This window comes from Strix aluco, chromosome 5, assembly GCF_031877795.1.
Source record: "Strix aluco isolate bStrAlu1 chromosome 5, bStrAlu1.hap1, whole genome shotgun sequence".
Classification (NCBI taxonomy): Eukaryota; Metazoa; Chordata; class Aves; order Strigiformes; family Strigidae; genus Strix; species Strix aluco.
In genome coordinates this window covers 14,427,594-14,448,591 of record NC_133935.1, presented here as the reverse complement: position 1 = coordinate 14,448,591, position 20,998 = coordinate 14,427,594, and the positions used below count along the sequence as shown (strand labels likewise).

At 37.6% G+C, this 20,998-nt stretch overlaps 1 protein-coding gene across 2 annotated transcripts in view; it reads right to left on the bottom strand.

Annotated features, from left to right (window-relative positions):
- MTPN (myotrophin) overlaps positions 1-20,998 on the bottom strand; it is a 41,801-nt gene that overhangs the window by 8,209 nt on the left and 12,594 nt on the right. For both annotated transcript variants that reach the window (XR_012623460.1, XM_074826034.1), the window contains exons 2-3: positions 8,868-8,981; positions 7,646-7,729 (exon numbers count right to left, since the gene is read on the bottom strand). Coding sequence is in view for 1 of the 2 variants with exons in the window: in XM_074826034.1 (XP_074682135.1) it covers positions 7,646-7,729; positions 8,868-8,981 (198 nt within the window). In the remaining variant the exon portion in view is untranslated. The remainder of the gene's footprint in view (positions 1-7,645; positions 7,730-8,867; positions 8,982-20,998) is intronic.

Here is a 20,998-nt window from a genome sequence, read left to right as displayed (position 1 = left end):
TGCATTATTTAAACCAAAATAACTCTATGTTTGTTATATCTGGGGTTTTTATGTTGGAAGAAATGTCTAAACTTGAATACCAACACAAATTATAGTAATAAGTGAAGCTACAGTTCAAAGTACCTTAATCATAAAACCATAATTAAACAAATTTTTTTTGCTATGCTTCATGAATAAAAAATTAAAAACAAAGTATGGGGGGTTAAATCCATGCAACCATTACAATAGGTGAAAACTTGGGAAAAACCTGTAAAACATAAAACATTGTCAACAACTTCAATACTGAACAAAGGATTTACAAAAGAGTAAAGGCAGCATTAGAGAGCTGTTTGCTTTCTGAAGCTGCAAAATTACTGATTAAACTGCTGGAGTACTCATTGGCAACCACCAACGAGTATTAAAATCACATTTCAAATACTTCCTAGAAAACCCACCAGGAAATTCCATCAAATGATTCTTCGCAGTACTTAATTCACCATTTTTGATGAATGTACTTTACAAGGTCAAACCACATGTTATGATATTACCCGCCTTTCACAGAACATCACACTTTAAATGCTTGCAGGGATTTTAAGAAGAAACTTATGGAGCTAAATCACTTGGTTTAGAGAGGTCTTCATACCCCTCCAGAGACAGCAATTTGAAAAGCTAGAATAAATGTTATAACACACACAAGATTAAGGAAGGAGCTCTCCTGCAGTTTTCATATCGCTCCAGTTTTAATATGTAGCCAAACACTACAAGATCACCAGGTAGTTTAGAAAATGTCAATTGTGTCATAATTTGGAGCCCTGGCTGACTCAAGACAGAATTTAATGCATTCTTAGGGGTGTATTGGAAGAGGTGGGAAATAAGGTCTATGAAATCTAAACTTATGCAGATGTTATCAGTTCCAGTTCCCTGAAACTGCCCAAGAGCAGTAGCAGCACAGTATACATCGTTTTGGCAGGCATAATATTGTAGACTTTTCTTCCTCTACCAGTGAAACCCCTTCTCAGTGCGCATGCAGCTACAGATCCTTTTTCAAGCATCTATTTCACTTCACTTCTCATCTTAAAGTCTCATCCCACCTACAATTATAGCTGAATGTTACTTTCCATACAAAGGTCAAAACCATTGTTATTAACCCAAATTGGTATTTGAACTTTGCCCAGCCTATTTTTAGTATTTTTATTTTCATTGCTAAAATGAAGCAACGAGAAGCTTTTTTTTTTTTCTTAGAAAATGCATGTATTTAATTACAAATACATTTTCCAGGCAATTAAACTATGCATCCAAACAACATGATTTCCTGTGGTCAGGCACTTCCAAACAGAGGCCTTCCAACATAAGCTTCTAGCCAAATTTAGATTTCTACAGATCTTATACTGTACAGCTAAGGAACACAGACTTGCATGGAAACAAAAGGAATATAGCTGTGGCAAAAATTATGCCAGGGCTAGATAACCTTTAGCTTTCACTATTTTTTTTTCTCTTATTAAAGAAGTAGTAACAATGCATTAATCCTTCAGATATAACAATATCGCATGCACCTGCTACCAAATGACAATAGCTGGTGTTGCTTTAGCTTATCAAAACTAATGAAATCAAACCAGGCTTTCAGAAGGATGATGACAAATAGGCTTGCAAAAAATATTTTACCCATAGTTCAAGAATAAGCATGAAGTATGGTAATAGAAAGACTACTTGTGCTTTTGCAACTAACAGTATAAGGCAAGTGTGGATATAAGGGACACTACAGGGCTAAAGGTACTTCAGCTTCATCCTTCCCATCTGTTTCATGTCTCATTCTCGAATTTAATCTGAAACTCATCCATCTCCTACAAAAACAATGCCACAACAGGCTGAGCAAGCATTTAGTATGTGGCAACAAGCAAACACTATCTGCCATCTACAAAAACTGTAATCAAATCCTGGAGACCACTCTCTGGAACTGGTATGGCAGACTGCAAAAGCACTAAAAAAATTCCAAGGAAGCAGCTGAAGACACCTCAGTTCTGTCTCTTGATTTGGCATCAGTGTTTCTCCAATTCCATAAACACAAGGAACTAAATCTGCAACAGAACTTTAATTTGGAGGCCTCAATTGGCAGGAAACTAACTACAGAAATTAACTTGCAATAGGGACAAATGAACAGGGTGAATGCCAGCCCTATTGCAAGGAAGTAGTAGGAATATGCAAGTTAGAGCATTAAAAGACTGAACAGAATCCCCTGCTCTGCAGGCAACTAACCTTCGCATTAGCTTACCTGTAACATGGCACTGCAGCCTGATGTTGGTAGACAGCGTGCTCATCTCGCCCACTGAAGGGACAGTATGGCACGAAAGACCGCATACAAGCACTCCTTCACTCTTCTGTGATTAAAACTGCTGCAGACCACCACAAATTAAACTTCTGAAGACAACTCAAGTATCTGGCTGGGCAGATTTAAACGTGACTGCACATCGGCTGTGGCAACGCCTGCTTAATTAGGTCACCCCCCATCTCTGCAGACCCTTATCAACCCTGACCTGAGGTGGTTTTTTGTAAAGTCTTGCTAGATTCCTCACCCATTTCCAAATGCTGCTACACAAAACCCATCTTAGGAGACTGGTGATACTGTAGAGACTTCTTATACCATTGAGTGTTTTGTCTTGTCAAACTACAGCCCCAAAAACTACTTTAATGCTAGAATATTTTAAATTGCTCAAGGGCCATTTTATATATCACATAACACACTTTTCCACTTTGTTTCTTCAGAAAGCAGCACATTAAATTGTATCTCCTTACTACAGTTACGAAGGCCCCAAAGTTATTCAATTTAAGGGTTAACGTCACTGGTAAGAGCTTTTGGATTTTCAAAGGAGCTTATTTATATCATTTTATATACATTTAAGCCTGAGAGCCACATGACTTAGATATAGGATATACAACCCAACACAACTCTCCCAGCAACAGTAATTTTATTCAGAAGCTGACTAAACCTAGCCACAGGTAATGCTTCCATAATGGTGGTGATGCTATGACTGTATAAACAACGTACTATTTTATTCCAGAGGATTGAACACCAATATGATGGAAAGTTGAATATATTCAAGGAATGACAGACACTGAATTTGGCTGATAGAAGGCATTTAAGAACAAATCCCAGAGTCATCTACTACAACAGTGGCATTCTTAAAAATTACTTGAAGATAACCTCTTGGGGTCCCTTCCAGACTTTCTAAAAAATATTTAATCTGTGTGTTAGATGTAGTCTAACCTGATGTATCTACACTTTTCCTCAACATATTCCTACAGATACTGCAGAATAAAGTAGAAAGTTCTGCTTCCGAGACAGAGGGCTCATCCAAGGTATCACCCTATGGTACTGTCAAACCACATTGGTGCTTCAGGGAGCTCTTGAGATTTTGAAGCATCTCTCTTCCTCCCCTGCGTTCACATAAAACTTCACATGTGGGCAGTTCCCAGAGGAAGTTTGCTTCCTCAGAAACTGTGAAACCATTTGATTCTGATGCATTGCTAACCCCAGTGAACAAGAACTGGTTAGATGGTTGGGGCTATAGCAAGAATGGCTGGGAGCACTACTTGAAAGTTAAATTGGCTTTCTACTGCTTCTCAGAAGACATCAAAAGAGCTAGTATTTTAGGACTAAGAGCAACATCTTTAGCTTTGTTCCTCCTGTAGTCCTTCCAAATGTAGTCTAACAGTTAAGTTTTCCATAAGAAAGTACAGTTAGTGTCACCTGTGTGTCAAATAAATACATACAACTAGCATAATAATTCTTACTTTAAGAAAAATCCAAATGGGTTCATCAGCTTTATAATAACTGAGCTCTGAGGAGCATCTTATTTCCATTCCAGCCCAATGAAAGAACTGTTTTTTAACTTTTTACAGTGTCCATGTTGAACTCTTCTGCTGAAAAGGGTGATAGGGAACAGAATAAGAACTATTTCAAGTCATCCTAGCACCCTATGCTAACCTTAGAAGTTTTCCCTCAACTTACCAATAAAAGAACAATATAGAGTTTGACACATTACATCCAGCGGATCAGCCAGAGAAACCACGAGCTTTCACTATTCCAAAAAGTCATTTGTATTTAACTTCCATGTGTGAGAAACATTTGCTAAGAAGCCCAAAACAGTCCTTTCTGAGGAACAACAAGAGTAACAAGCTGTGCTTTATTACAGGAAAGCCTTGCTGGAAGTTAATTGAAATTCCACAAAACAAATTGCAGCTTTTCAAGGGATAGCAGTTGGTATAATGGATTCAACTTTTAGTATCATCTACAGAAAATTCTATTAGTCACGTGACGTGTACACTAAAAATGTTTATGGAGACTGAACTGATAAGAGCCAGCATAGGTCCCCCAGCACTTTCCAAGTTAAGCTCTTACAAGTGTAAACTGTTTCTAATATGAGCTTAGAAGAAGCTTGGCTGTGTTTCACCTTGCAACTGCATGATCACCAGTAACAACAGCAGAAAACACAGGTTTGCAGCGGCCCAGGTTACTTCAGCTTAAGATCAAGTGGCCACTCTAATCATTCCAGTCAGTTTAAGAGCTTAGAATCTTGATTTAGTCTCTCTACTACTTACATGTATTTATTATTCTCTAAAAGTGAATTATGTCCCAACACTTTTAATGCTTTTACTGCTTTCAGTGGAAAATTGTTTAAAGAATGCTCTGCGGTCATACTACATGAAAGAGTAACGAGCTTACTTTCATCAGATGAACACATCTACAGTAACAGAAAGCTTACAAAAATGTTAGAAGTCACCTTGACTATGCTTATCTTCTTCATATTCTGTACTTTAAGGCATATTTTTTACATTTTATGTCCAGTTAACATCTGAAACATTTATTGGAACATCCCTCCTCCTCTCAATAGCTCAGGAGTCTCATGTGAAACATTTATGAACATCCCCACAATTCATAAACTGTAGAAGGCAGTACAGAATGTTAGCTTAAAACAATTCTATTTCCAAATCAACAACTGCATCCAACAGAATTATTTATATTAAAATCTAATCTTAGCAGGTGAAGAGGAAACAGTCTTTTATACCTTACATATTTTTAACTTGATCAAACTGCTAACTTTTTAATATTTGTGGCATGCAAACAGACTAAGGAGATACGTATCACTATTCAGCAGTTCTCAAAACTTATGAAAGTACAAAAAAAATCATTATTTTTGTTTTCCTGTTTAAAGATATGTAAAGAGGTTATTGACTTTTAGTTCAACAGCTTAAGGGATATTCTATGAGAGGCCACATATACAAGAGATCAACTAACAGGGTAAATGAAGGCAGCTGGAAGTAGGTACACGTGAAATAATGAAACTTCTTAGCAGTAAAGTAGAAGTGTAGTATTTACAAAAGAAAAAACAGCTTTGAAGAAAAATTTTAACTATATTGGTCCCTCATCTGCAGTTCCACTATTTACATACACTAACATCAGACATTTAATATTTGTCCTGCATTTGGAGTAACAATAAAATACACCCCACTCCACAAGTAACTAGGAAGCACATTAAACAGTCAAACAGTAAGTAATTTTTAGAACTTTCATAAGGGTTGAACTACCTGGTCTTACAGGTATCTGCTACCAAAGAATGTATGAGATCAGACTATGTTACAAACAAGGTGTGACAGATGTTAAAACAAGGTCTGTAACTGTATTAAGAGAAAGAACAACCTCTTAATATGAGATCTGCCTTTGAGTGAGCTGATGAACAAAGTTCCAGCTCATAACTATTTCATCAGGTAGTCTATGTGAATGAAAGCAAGCAGATGTGGTACAACATGTAGTGAGACCTCACCTGGAGTGCCACATCCAGCTCTGCGACCCCCAACATTAGGAGGACATAGAGCTGCTTGAGTGGGTCCAGGGGAGGCCAAAAATATGATCAGGGGCTGGAGCACCTCCCTTATGAGGACAGGCTGAGAGAGTTGGGGTTGTTCAGCCTGGAGAAGAGAAGGCTCTGGGGAGACCTTATAGCAGCCTTCCAGTACTTAAAAGGGGGCTACAGGAAAGATGGGGAGGGACTCTTTATCAGGGAGTACAGGGATAGGAGGAGGACTAATGGTTTCAAACTGAAAGACGGTAGATTTAGATTAGATGTAAGGAAGAAATTCCATACTGTGAGGGTGGTGAGACACTGGAACAGGTTGCTTCGTGAAGCTGTTTATGCCCCCTCCCTGGAAGTGTTCAAGGCCAGGTTGGACGGGGCTTTGAGCAACCTGGTCTAGTGGAAAGTGTCCCTGCCCGTGGCAGTGGGGTTGGAACTAGATGATCTTTAAGGTCCCTTCCAACCCAAACCATTCTATGATTTGCTCTGCACAAGGAAATCTGAAAATAATAGAAGCTTTCCCAAACTATTCATTTGCAGCAACATTTTTCTAATCTCATCTCCTAGTCCAAATTCATTTTCTTATAACATTCTCCACATCTTTGTAAGATTGCTTCATCTTTATGACTGTTGAACTAACCAATGCCATTCAAATTGCACCAAGTATAGAGATCAATACATTCTCACAAGCTGTGTGAAAAATAGCTGATTCAGGAAGGACCTTAATGCCCTCACTGACAGACTACAATGAACGCACAACCCTTACAAGTTGCTGGACAACTCCTGTGTGAACTTAAGTTTTGAGGTATATTATCTATTATTTGAGCAGCTTATTTTGAATGCAAAACACCTCAAAAGAGAAATGGAAAGAAATACAACATGGAATAAAGGATACCTTTTTTGTAATGTGTATATAATTGTCCTAAATGAAGGATCAGTCCTCACAACAAATTCAAGCAAGTTGCATGCACCATTTGAATCCTAAATTAACAGTCACAGCATTTCTTCACAGAAGGGCATAACCAACATTAGACAGAATCAGAGAAGTGAAGTGAAATTCATGCAGCATTAAGGCAGTTAAGGAAAACTTTACCTTGGAAGTGGTATATGAAAACTTTACACAGAAGGTAATCCTTTGGCCAAATGATTTAAGCAGGTTCACATACTGAAAATGCACTGTTAACCTCCACTTTTCAAAGTAAATGAGGCATAACAAGAAGCAGCACATATGAATGGAGACAAAACATTGCTTGAATTAACTACTGCTTTGTAAATTGCATCACCTTTGTAATATGAATTAAAGGAAGGGCAGAAACAGATTAAGCTTATTCTCCTCAGGACAAAATTTACAAGCTCTGTAACAGAGAAAGCTTGTCTTCCTACTTTTACTTCCCCTCACTGCCAACTAAGATGGGTTTTCAGTCATCTGGCAAAAGCAGAGGGAAACCACACCTCTGAGCAACTTCACAGTGGAGACTCCATCACATGAAAATACTTAAGCAGCTCCCAAAGCTAAATCCCACTCCTCCCTGTCTGCAGAAGGAATGCAATTTTTTTCTTGCCCGATTTACTGTTAACTGATCTCTAGCTGGAGCTCACAATACTGTTAGTGGTCACTATTACTTTTGCTACACTGCAAAAATCCTGGAACTTTCTCCTTCAACTACCTTCTCCATAATCAGAGTACCCTCTCTGGTTTACCAACAGCATTTGTTTGATGTTCTGAACTTATCTGGAGCATCATAATCTTACTGAAAAAAAAATCATAGTAATATACTTTTCTAATGGATAACTCGTTCTAAACATTTGTATCTCACCTTTGACAGAAGTAATTTCACACAGGAAACATGGCCCTCATAGACTGCTGATAGAAGTGGTGTGATATTGTGTTTGTCTGGAGCCTGTAAATTGAGACACAGTTATTTGAAGCACAATTTCACACAGTGTTAAAAGGTTTCACCTAACTTTTAAATTTTATTTTGCCAACATTAGAGTGAAGGTAAGGATTTAAGAGTATTATCCAGAAATGTATTCTCTCAAAATTTTTACTCCTCTTAAGAAAAGTCATTGTTTAAAAAAACCAATCAGGTAACAGCAAGATGTCTTCCATAAGACTTCTAGGTATCCCAAAGTTTGTCTATTTTTTTTAGGCCAGTGATAGGAATTGAGGGGTTTCAGCTGACAAATTTTGCCCAATTTAGAAACACTATTCCTAACTCTCCGATTTCTCAGCCATCCTGACTTCAGAAACCAGTTTTGGCTGAAACATTGTTTGGGCTGTCTTCTCCTTTCTAAACTATAGTCCTGGAAAGATTAAGAAATGGAGCAACTGAAATGTTCTTATTTTTTCCTCTATTTTTTCCTCCTTTCCAGTTAGGAAAACTGCTGAGGAAGAGATAAACTTTCCAGCACCAAGGAAAAAATTCAAGTAATTTTGTTAAGCTAAAAGCTAAAGCTAAGATGTCTTATACATTAACTTTCAGATGACTATTCTAAAGCACAGCGTTTGGGGTATATGGTTAAAGTATCAGAAACTTCACTTCATGGAGAACACCACTGTTTTGAAGTGCCAGTACAGCCCAGCCAAGTCTTTTCATGATAAAAAAGCTATGCATCTCAAGCTACAGCAAAATGACTAAGTTTGTACAAGTAAGAATATCTCCAAAAACAGAGAAGCACACCAATTTAAACAGAGTTGATCCCACCCTGGCCAAGGATGCATTCTGAAGTCCCTTCCAACAAATGTAATATGTATTTCATATAAATTTTATTTAGATGTGATTACTGAATTTATTTTTCTAATCATGGTCAAATTAAATTTAAACTTTTTATAGCTACAAACAACTTTGCCTAGTGGGTCCAAAAAGAAAACATTAAAACATAATTTTAAGCTTCTAAGCTCTAAGAGACCACCTCTCAAATATTTTTAAATGCATCAGATTGTTTAATTCTTTTAGTAACCATTTAAGCACTTATATCAATCCCTGGAGGGGAGGGGGGGAAAGACCCTAACATCTATTTACAAATTGATGTACATACATTTATATCAGCTCCTTTCAATAGCAGAAACTCCAGAATCTCAAGCTGTCCACAGTCTGCTGCATAGTGAAGAGGCTTCCTCCCACCTTCAAGCGTCCGGTTGACATCTTCACCCTTCAATGTAAATATAATTCTAATAAGCAAAATTTTAGAGGTAACACACCAAGAGCAGCTTGAAAAAAATCCAACACCTTCAAATATGCTGAAGAATGTTCAATTCAATATTTAAGTCGCTGCGCAAGAAAAATGAAAATTAAGGTGCTCGATTTCTTCTCCCTCATCCATGCATTTAAGACTATAAGACAGCCTTGGTTCCTTTTTCCATACTGCATCTCAAGTGTAGTGAGTACTCAAGTGCACTAGGTAACTCATATGATTAAAAAAATGAATGAAAAAATAATCATTAGAGCTTGTAAAAAATGCTCACATTAGCTCATTTTGCTTCTCCTTCTCCCCAACTGGGATCCTAGTTATCTGGTAGAGTTACTTTAATTGCTTCTATACATATGGAAGTTTTGCACTCTGAGAAATCAGATGCATAGAAATAAGTCAGCATCATAAGTACATGCGAGTACAGACCATCTACTTACGAAACTGCCCATTCTATTTTATAAATAGCACCTGCCAATTCTACATGATAAAAAAGTCTGAAGACAGTCAATCAAATCAGGACACAAGAAGTTGCATTCTAATGCCACTCGTACAAGTGGATTGAGACATCTCTTAAGGCGTAAACAAAATTTAATTTGGTGAGTGCTTAATCATCTTTATTTCTTCACCTTGGGTTGTGCAACTAAGGATAAACTGATTTGCTGCACTTCAGTAAGGATGTGAAGTTACTGGAAACCAAATACTGACAAGCTATGTGGTGACTTCTTGTTCGTATGTACCAGTAACATTTGTATATTAAGAAGTGGCTAAATTAAGCATCATACCGCAAGCTCTGCATCTCCACAGAAAAACAATCAAAAGAATTTTAGCTACCACACTAATTCATACTTCCTTCACTCCTGCCCCAAATCTCTAGGAAGTTCACAGAATAGAGTGCTTGACATACATCTTCCAGACATTACCTTCCTTCTGAGAATTATCAGACAGAAATCTTATTCTGCATTTGATCTTCTGTATTATCAGTTTTATACTACCAGCCAAATAACAAGACAGCCTCAGAATTCTCTCCTATCAATAGGCTGTTCAATTCTTCTCATAATATACCTTGCTGAAAGTCAAAGCAACACAAGTATTTAACTTCAGGTGTTTAACTAAAACACTGTACATTCTGTGGTCTCAGAGGTCAGGATCCGGTTCTCACACTTTTGAAGGTTCTGGCTTCAAAGTAGCATGAAGTAGCAGCAAGTAGCACAATGAAAAGAAATCTGCAACTGCTGTTACTGACCCTGAAATAGGGATATGGCTTCTGAAGCATGTTGGACATCAGGAGAAAGGTATTTTTACTTTTATCTATGATTTTCAGAACAGCAACAAATTGTACTTCTAAACAAAGTCCTCCACAGCTTTAGCTATGTGAACTATCAACACAGTTTATAACTTAAAATTCCAACATGACTAACTGAAGGTCTAACACTTTATTTACCAGTAAAAGTTGTTGCAGATAGTCTTGTGATGTCACTTCTCTTTTGCTGAATTTCAGTACAAAACGTTGGTGGGGATGTTAATGACTGTGTTCCAATTAAAAAAAAATCCAGATCACAGTACACTAAGCACACAAGTAGTGCCGTTGGTCTGAAAAGCATGTAAGGAAGCAGCATACACTTAGTTTATGTAGAAAGTTGCAAATAATTCTTATTTGCAACTTGCCAGTTTTAAAACAGCTGGCATTTCAGTAACACACAATGTTTGCAGATACATTAAGGATTGGGACATATGTTTAGGAAGCCAACCATGTAAAAGCCACACAATCACTACCTCAAAACAGGCTCTAAAAACTCCTGTAATATCTAACACATGCTAAAACATGGTAAGTAAGGGCATAAGACAGAAGGACAAGCAAGCTAACTCCTGGGACAGCACACAGTGAGGCTACAAAGTTCACATTCAAAAAGAAATTTAGAATCATGTCTCAAGATTAGGACAGTCCAGCAAGGCTCCCCTTCCTTAAGCTTATAAATATTTGGCTCATTGGCTTACACTAGAGGATTTTTTTTTTTTTCTTTTTAAAGAATACACCACAGATACCTCTGTTCTCTCCTAAACTGTGGAATAAATTCCTGCTGGACAATGGACTTTTGGAAGGAAAAAACAACACCCGAACACCAAGTCTTCTAAGTTTCCCTTAGAGATGATGAAAGCTTATTAGCAAAAAGTCAGCAAAGACATCCCAAACATAAGTTAGGCAGATTTGAATAACAGCACTGAGAAAAATGTATCAGCAGCATTCAAAGTCAAACATCAGAATGTTTCAGTCCAAATTAACAGAACCAAGACATCCTATAAGTTACAAAAATAAAAAAAGCAAGTACTCCTCAATTCTGCAATAAGCAAAGTTGAATATCCAGTTGTTTCATGTGTGTGAAAAGCTCCTGTAAAGCAGACCACTGAATATTACAAACCTTCATTTGACCCTTCTTAGAAGAAGGAAGGGAAGACAAACAATCTATTTCATATACAGGGATCAAACTCTAGGACAAGCACCTGCTGTAAATGCAGTCTCTAACACATGTACACCAAAAGTTGCAAGACTCTTCATAGGTAATTTCTCTATGGCCTTTAGATCTCCTGTTTATATCGCCTGGGGCATCTCCCCACTGAAAGAACAGTGGTCTCCAAAGTGGGGTGAAAGACAATCAATTAGGGTTTGAAAATAAACTATTTTTTTGCACTGTTAATAAAGTGTAAAAATAGCATTTATTTAATCTTTTTTCATCTTTAATTTCCATTATTGGATGTTTTATAACCTACTGATACATAGTACAGTAGTACATGTGTATAATTTATAAATAAATATACAGATATTGGTGGTGTATGCTCAAATTTTTTTATTTTTTACAGATAGGGGTACCTGATCAAAAAGGTTTGGAGACCACTGGTCTAGAGCTCTATCTGTATCCATGGAAACAATAAATGAATTCTTTAATTCTTTTTCAGAGGTAGCTTCATGCTGGAAGACTAAACAGTTTCAGTGGAAGTTTTATAGGTCAACTAAAAACCCCCTAAAAGCCCTACCCCTACACACAAATTACTCCAATTAAAGACCAATAGTTATAAAACTCAAGAACAGCCTTATAGTTCCACTTTTGTAAAGAGAAAGTGCCTTTAGACATGAAAATATTCGCTTTATATCTTTAATTGTAGTTCTATTAAATGTTTCAATCTTTATCTACACCAGCTGCCATTTATGTGCTTAAATAAGTCTTCAAGATACAAGTTTCATATAAAATCACCTATAAAATGGGAAAGTCAGAAAACTGCTTGAACCCTCATGATCCAAATCGGTAGCACATGAGTGTCAAAGACAGTAGTTACTACAGCTGCAGCAATAAACCTTTTACTTGGCAAGACATGATGTGAAACACATCTAACATCCCAGATAAGGTTGTCAAAGACTATCTAAACAAGCTGCCGTTCTCCTTTAAGCTTAGGATGTACAATCCTGTGGGTGTTGATTTTTGTCTTCATTGGATGAGCACTCCAAGTTGGATTCTCTTCCTCTTCCACTTCAAGTTTAGCTAAGCCAGGGAGAGACGTTGACTTATGTGGGCAGTTGGGTTCTCAGTTTTGACAGGCTGGCCAGCCACGACAGACCAGATTTTGTATAGGAAACACATCTCTATATGGTGACATCTACAAAGTGATTGACTATGCACTAGTGAATTCAAGCACATTAGCAAAGAAATTATATATTCTAGCTATGGCAACAAGCTCCAAATGCCGATTCACATCTTCATATGATGAAAGAACATCTAAGCATAAGGTCAAGATAAATAAGGCAGCTCTGGTGAAGGTGTGCCTAATTCTATCAACAGAATGAGACAATGTGGTCTCAAGCCCTGTAACAGGCTGAGACAGAAAAAAGCACAGGAAGTTATGAATCAGAAGATTTATGTCTATGTAAAGTTTTCTGAAATTACTGTGGTTTTGATAATATTGGCCAAAGACATGATACTGAATGCTCTGAACTTGGGTATCAGCAATCGATGATTCTCAGTACTGACCTCTAAGACAGCAAAGTAACCAATATTTTGGTAGGCTGAAACCAAGACTGCACTAAACAGCTGCTAAAAGGTTTTCTTTAAAAGAGACCATACTCCACACAGGCATATGGTCAGAACCCACATGAACTGACAAAGAGCAGCATGATTTTTCCTTTACACCCACAGGAACAAAATCTTATACATTTTAGACAAAAAGTGACAGAACAATTATCCCAGAAAGTTTTATGGGACTTTTACTATCTTCTAGAGTCTAACAGAGGAGCACCAAGGTTAATAGTTATGAGGGTACTTTGAAGAAGATGCAATTAAGCCAGAATCAAAGAATCATATCAACTTCAAAATAAAATATACCTCCAAAGGCCACACCTCTCCTGAAAGATTATTTATTTTTACTTTCTAGAGTGGACCTACAAATTCACTAACAATTGTGCAAATGTTTATGCAAAGCCTCAGAAAAGAATTTGCCCTTCCTAAAGGGAAGACAAGATCACCACTAATGACCTTCCAGAATACACGGAGTTTACTTAGTCAGACATTTAAGGCTAAGTCTAGCATAAACCAAATCAGTAATGTTTTCCTTTGCAGATCACATACATAGGACACCGGCTATGCAATAACATTAAAAACCAGTTCAACACATGAAACATCAGAACCAGCAGTTAGCAGGTATCTGCTTTAATCCCCTCTATTAAAATCTGATTACAGGTGAAGAAAAGCCTCTCTGTGAATCGCCAATTGCTAAACAAGACAGCATGAAAGAAGATTTTTATAACACGTTGATCTTATGTCCTACTTAGAAGAGTCACATACATGGATAACAGCAGAATATTAAATTAGAACTAGGTATCAGCTTCAGTTGAAAGCTGGCTATCAACTTTTCACTGAAGGACAGGAAAATAAGAACTTGAAGCTCAGTTCTAAATACTTTCAAGAATTGTCCCTGCTTTTTAAATGACTATAGCAGGGTTCGTTATAGCATCCCCTGAATGCAACTATCACCCACTTTCTGTAATGGAGCAATTCAATCCATAAAAAGATCTGTTGCAAATAATTTCTTACATGAGTACTGTCAAAATTAGTTACTCTTGAACTTAATTCTTCCACTATACCTATCACAAATTTTCCTTGCTCTACCTTTTCTTGCCAAAACTACAAAAGGCCTGGTTGTATCTCATGTCCTTTTCAGTTTAACTCCAGCCAAGCTTTGGCTTTTTTAGTTACAGTCCTGCACACCCTGGGAAAGTGCCTACATTCTTCTTGGGTACCACCCACCCTCAATTCCACCTTTCATGCTCCCTCTCTTTGTACCTGAGCTCAGAAAGGAGTTCTCTGACAGCCAAGCTGCCCTCCTGTCACATCTGCTGGATGTCCCAGAGTAATATGTAAGGATCTGCACCTTAACAGCTGCCTCAAATTCTGCCAAATTTATTTCCTTATTCTTTTGCAGCCTTAGTTAAAAGAATGAATCAGATTTCACTGACTTTGTCCCTAATGCACATTATGACATCAGCTCATTGAAAATGTTGAACGAACAAGTTTAGTCATAAATTACAAGTCCTAAAGCTCATTATTTTCCAGGCAGATTATTTAACCACACCAAACTGACACTGTCCTTGAATAGCCCCCGCCTTTTCTGTAGGCTCTATTACACAGACTGTATTCCATGCCTCCCTTGGTCTAGCTTTACCTGCTAACTCCCTTCCTTCACAGTTCTTCCCAGTTTCAAAAGCATCAACACAAGCCAAATGAGCTGAACTAAACTCACCTAGCGTCACTCTAGCATTCCTACAGCATACTCCATGCACTTCAATCAGAGGCTTACTTTGCAGTGCACACCATCTGAAACTGAATCTGAGCCAGCAATTTATTCACTGGGGCACTATGGCTTGCCAGCAGTGTTGCTCTAGAACATTATTGCCATAGCTCACCCATCAGTTTAACACCAATTTTGTCCTGTACAGCAGTTACAGTATCACTACCGCCAGCCACAGCTTGATCCTTTCCTGTCATCCCCTCTCCACCCCCTGCACCAGAATCAGTGGCTGAACAATTAATCCAGTGAGGGAACTAATCAGTCAGAATTAACTTGATCTTTTTTTCTCTCCAGCCGAATCTGTTCCTTCATCTGATTCACCATTTGGCACCTGAACACACGAGAAATAAGTAGCTGGGATTTACACTGCAGTTCTACCACAGGAATAGAAACTGAAAATTGTGACCTCATTAAATCCTATTGCATAGGTTAACTGTATTCGTAGAGCAGTATCTGTAATATTGGTGGCATTAAAATGCTCTTTCAGATTTAGAAACTACTCCATACCCCCATCTGTGTTTATCCTATCATGCAGAAATAACTTCATCTCCAGTTTTAATGAAGGAAACCGGATTCCATGCAGTCAGATGTCCCTAGAGTACAGGGAAGCATTCTACAGGAGCTACACTGCTGGGTAATTCTTGCCTCCATTATTCTGGAAAAATATGAACTCACTGTACAGTCTGTTGTATGACTTCCATCTCTTCACATACAAAGGATGGCCATTCTTATAGAGTATTAGATAATTCTGACATTTTAAATATAGCAATAACTTTACTGTTGTTGTCTGAGTGGGAAAGAGGAAGAGCAAAAATCCTCATTCTATAAAGAAAAGTTTAAGTCCTATGGATATTTGGAATATCTTACTGCATATTAAGAATACTACTTCTGAACACTTCATATTTTACCATCTTCTGTGCAGGCCTTTGTCCACACTGGTTGCATTTGTTTTTAAAAAATTCAACAAAGAGATTAAACAAGATAGTTCATCCAACCAAACTCTCATTGTACAAATTTATAGCAAAAGATGTTAAGAATTCACTCATGGAAAGCAGGAACGTCTCAGATTTTAAGCAGTTATATTTCTCTGGTGTAGGAACAATAGGCAAATATGTACAGATGAAAGAGAAAAGTAAAATTAAGATATCGTACCTTTTTGTTTCTTTGTCACATCATAGTGCATGGCCTTTATATCAGAACGATCACATGTGTAAAATTCCTTTATGCAACATTAGCAATATTCTTCACTTTAAAATGCATGGTGTAACAAAAAAATGCCTCCTGGGATTTTATGCCAAAATAAACATTTGAAAACAAATAGGTGAAATTCAGTGTAGCATCTGCTTTTTACATTCACCTTCACAAGATGTCTTTTAAAAAAAAAGAATTCCTAGGAGATAGCTAGGTAAGCTTTGATACACCTCCATCATTGCTACTAGGTGTAACTGAAATGTAAAGTCTTTCTTACATTGTGAAATTCTGAATCCAGAGATCCCTCTCTGATTGAGAATACCATGGTCAGGTGTCTCAATTTTAACTCTGTAAAACAAAACTGGCAGAAGTAAACTGTAATTTGTTCTGTTGTATACAATCTGAAGACATATTTTGCCACAATAGAAACTATACTGGTATCCACTGAATGAAATCTTTCCTTCCAATCTAAATTATTTTTAGTTTTTACACCTGATTGCCTCAAAGAGTAAATTTTAGATTTAAGTGAAACATAGATAACATGAGCTTTGAAACCACTTAAAAGCAATGTCTTCCTTAGTCTTCTGAAGGGAAAGCAAGCTTGAACAAACCACACCTCGGAAAACTTATTAGCCATACACTCAAACAGGGTTTAGCAGACAATCTTGCACTTCCATAAGGGGGGTGTGGCAGGTATGGAGGAACTAATGTGTATTAAATCTTCCCCTAATACTCTCCTTCCTCTTCTCAAAGTTTGAGTCAGCTCATACCCCTTCAATCATTCTCCAGTACAACTTTTTCCAGATTCATCCATCTCTGGAAAGACTTTTAAAAAAAGCAAGCCAAAACAAAACCAACATAAATACGCTGAAGGCAAAAATACATTTAGCTATCTTTGTCATTCTACTTGTATTCTCAAAATGGTTTTATTTTAAGTATTTAAGCCAAAGTTCAATGCTTAACATGTATTTGTTTCAGTTGCGACAGAAGTAAACAGTTGAAAAGTCTATGAATGTACAAGTCAGCTCTAGGGCTCACCTAATCCAAAAGTTACCTCTCTAGCACTGCAGATCTAAACACCTTGATTGAGGATCCTTAAAAACAATACAGCAGAAACAACTGAAAAAAACCCTATTTTCTACATACTTTTATTCATCAAGGTAAATCATTCTACAATTTCTAAAATAACTGTGAGCTTAAGAATACTGTAAGTCAAACAAAATCTTCTGCCCTTATTCTACTTGCTGTAACAGTAAAAACATAAAATGATGTTTTTACATAACTAATCCATGGGTCATAAACAGTGGCGGTAATGAGGGAAAATTCAAATGTCACGCTTCCTGAAACCTGACTAATAATCTAAAAATATAAGGACAGTTTAATTCTACAAACTTGTAAGTCTACTGACTCATGGAATCACAGACTATTTAAGGCTGAGAGGGAACTCTGGAGGTTATCTAGCCCAACACCAGCTCAAAGTAGGTCTAATCAGATCAGGCTGCTCAGAACATTGCCCAGCTGAGTTCCATACACATCTGAGGACAGAAGATTCCACAAGTTCTCTAGGCACAAGTACTTTCCAGGGCTTGATCATCCTCACAGTGGAATATTTTTCTCTTATATCTAACTGGAATTTTTCACGCTCCAACTGGAACTGTTGCCTCTTACACTTTCACTGTGCACCTCTAAGCAAACTTCGATATACTGCCCTTAGTACAAAAAGGCAACAATAAAATCTTCCCTTTATCTTCTCTGCAGGAAAAAAAAACCTCAAAAAAACCCAGCCCACCACAATTCTAACAGCATCAACCTGTATGTCCTCAGCAATCCTGATCACCTGCAAACTCTTGACTCTGAACATGTTCCAGTATGTCAATGCCTTTCTTGTACTAAGAAGCCCAGAGAACTGGACACAGTACTCATACACAGCCTCAGAAGCAGTAAGAAGGGAAAAAAAATTCCTTCAACCCGCTGGCTGTTTTCTTGCTAATACAGCCCAGTATGCTGCTGGCCTTCAATAACACAAGGGCACACTGCAGACTCATCTGCAGCTTGATGTCCACCAGGACCCTGAAGTCCTTTTCTAAAAAACTCCTACCTAGCCAATTCATCCCCAGCTCGTACTGCTGCATGGGCTTACTTAAGCAATACTACCAATATGAACCCCGAAAGGTACCACTGCTAACCAGTCACCAATCGCAACCCTGAGTCCAACAGCCCAGCCAATTTTCCACCAACCTTACAGTCCACTTACCCAGCCCATATACCACAAACTTCGACTTGGTCTCTCATTGTATCCTTACAGTGTCAAATGTGTTCTAGCAGGAAGAGGATTTGCTCCACAGCCTTCCCTGAGTCTGAGGCTAAGCTGACCTACATATAGTTCCCCCGATCTTCCTTCTCACCATTCTTGAATATGAGTATGATATTTGCTTTCTCAGATTCATCAGGAACATTCCCTTTCCTTCCTTTGTCTTTCTTTCATTATCAATGCATTAGACCCTTCTAGTGCCCTTGAGATTCCTTGCTAGTTTTAACTTCAACTGAACTTTGGCTGTCATGCCTCTACCCCTGCACATTTGTGCAATGGTTCTACACTCCTTTCATGAGACTGTTTTGCTTTCACCTTCTGTGTAACTCTGTGTATTGGTTACAGATTCCTCAAAATATGTGACCAGGGACATAAGTTGTAATTCCAGTAGTCTTGAAAAGCACTCTCAACTCAACATTTCTCATGCTGTCACAAGCAAGTCCCAGAACACAAAGAAAGGCCCCTGAAGCATCTTAAACTTCTTTACTTTAGACAGACTGCAGTATCATCTCATCTATATTTAAGTAACACCAAAAAAAGGCAATCTGATCTTCCATCATAGAAACAGAATTTTATAGCTCGCCTCCCCTGAATTTTTCCACCAATCAGTTGCTTAAACACAGAACTGGAGCCTCAAATACCCTGGTTTTCAATTAACTTTCTTTAAAGAGACTCAAGAAGAACTAAAATGGAACGCTATGAGTTCAAGCAAAAAAATCTCTCATTTTTTACTTTTGCCAGCACAAGAAACTAAGCTGAGGTTTACCACTGAAAACTCAAGTGCTACTACCTCAGTTTTCTTACTATTGAAGTGTTCTCACTATTGAAACATTCCTTGGGCTTAAGTGCAGAGAGTCCAGATTCCTCATATGACCTGATGAAGAGTGGTTTCATCCTCCTCAGTCTGCCTCTGGAGTGGTTCCATACATATTCCCTTCTGTAACCACAGTTCTCACCTTATGACTGCCAAAGAGCTGATTCATGTATTTTTAACCTTAACTTAAAGTTGGATTTGTAGGTGTCTCTTGTTCCAATATATGTATTTCTGTAAAACATGTTGAAGAAATCTGACAGCATTATACAACACCAGTACTTAGGAGAGCTCATACGAAGTATTCAGCTGGTCTACACTTTAGGCCTTCAGTTCAATGATCCCACAACTTTCCAGTTTTTTTGAAGTGGTGTTGTAGTTCAGCTGAGTTTTTCCCCCTCTATATAGTCTCATGGTCTAAAAGGCAGCACTGACTTTGAAGTAGCTTTTATTCCTGCCAAGATATAAACTGATTTAGCCAACCAAAATCCACACTAGCACTTTCACAGGTCCTTGGAGATTACCCATCGAAAAACCCTGAAAATGAATTCAGTAATTCAGTCCTAATGGCTTTTCCTGAAAAACTTATTTCTAGTTTTCAAGTTAATTTTCAAAATTGACACCACTCAAAACACCTTTGAGTAGTGGGTACAATAAATTAGTCTTGTCTTCCAAGCTGCTTATACAATTTTCTCTAGAAATTTTGTCATGGTAACTGAGATGAAGCACTAGTCTGAAGCAGCTTCTGCTGGGTAAAGCAGAGAGGTTAAATATCTGCATCTGTTACTGAAACTGACTCAGTTTTAAACTGTTACAGTAGACATACCCTCACATCAGCTGTCTTAATACCAACCTGAAGATAACCAAACCACTAGTCTAGTACTTTAGAGAAGGAAACTATTTTTATAAGCTTCTGGATATTTCATCATAACCCTAGACTAACATGCCATTTCCACATTCCTGTCCGTTTATTATTAATTAGAAAAAAGAACAATTTAAATGACCAGCTCATAACACAGATCAGTGCAGCATATTATTTAAACTTTTGTACATTTTTTTTCCCTGTAAGAGAAAAAAACCTCTTTGACATATGATGCTTTGGAGATTGCAGAACTAAGAACTGGGCAGAACAGATGAAAGAAATTCCACATTTCCACTCAACCTGATGCACTGAAAAACCTACTCAAACAATGAAGGAGGCCTAAGGAGAAGCAACAGTTTTCTATATATTCTGCTCAGCAAGATTATTGAGTCTCAAGTTTTCTTGTCTCCATCTTCTGATTCACACGAAAAGTAACCCTATTGCCCCTGGTCAATATTTAACCTAAGAGCAAGACTGGAACACAGCAAAGTAACTAATAACTCAAAGGCTGGGTTAAGTCCAAAGAGCAGAAAGGGAAGGAAAAAGATTAAGTGTTGTAACTTGTGAATTGTTTATGATTTAGAAGCAGATTTCTTCAGTTAATAACTAGCAGTAAGTTCCTGCCAAAGCTGAGAAATCAACTCATTGTAACTGCAAGTAGGCAGTTTCCCATGGCAACTGCAAAAATTTTGTGCAGGATCCAAGTTTTCATTTAAATTCTCTGTATTTTCAAAAATTACTTACTTTCAGTCCACTAAAGAAATTAACGTAACCCTGTCTCATTCAATCTGCCACAGAGAGACTACTGCTGCTGCTGCTCAGTGGTTCAGCAAATTCTAACCATTCCAGTAGTTTTCCAACTGCAGCCCGAGTGGATCACAGTTGTCTGTGGACAACTGAACAGAAACTAATGACCTAGATTTATTGTAAAGGATAACTACTTTCCACTTAGAGAACTTCAGACGTTCTTT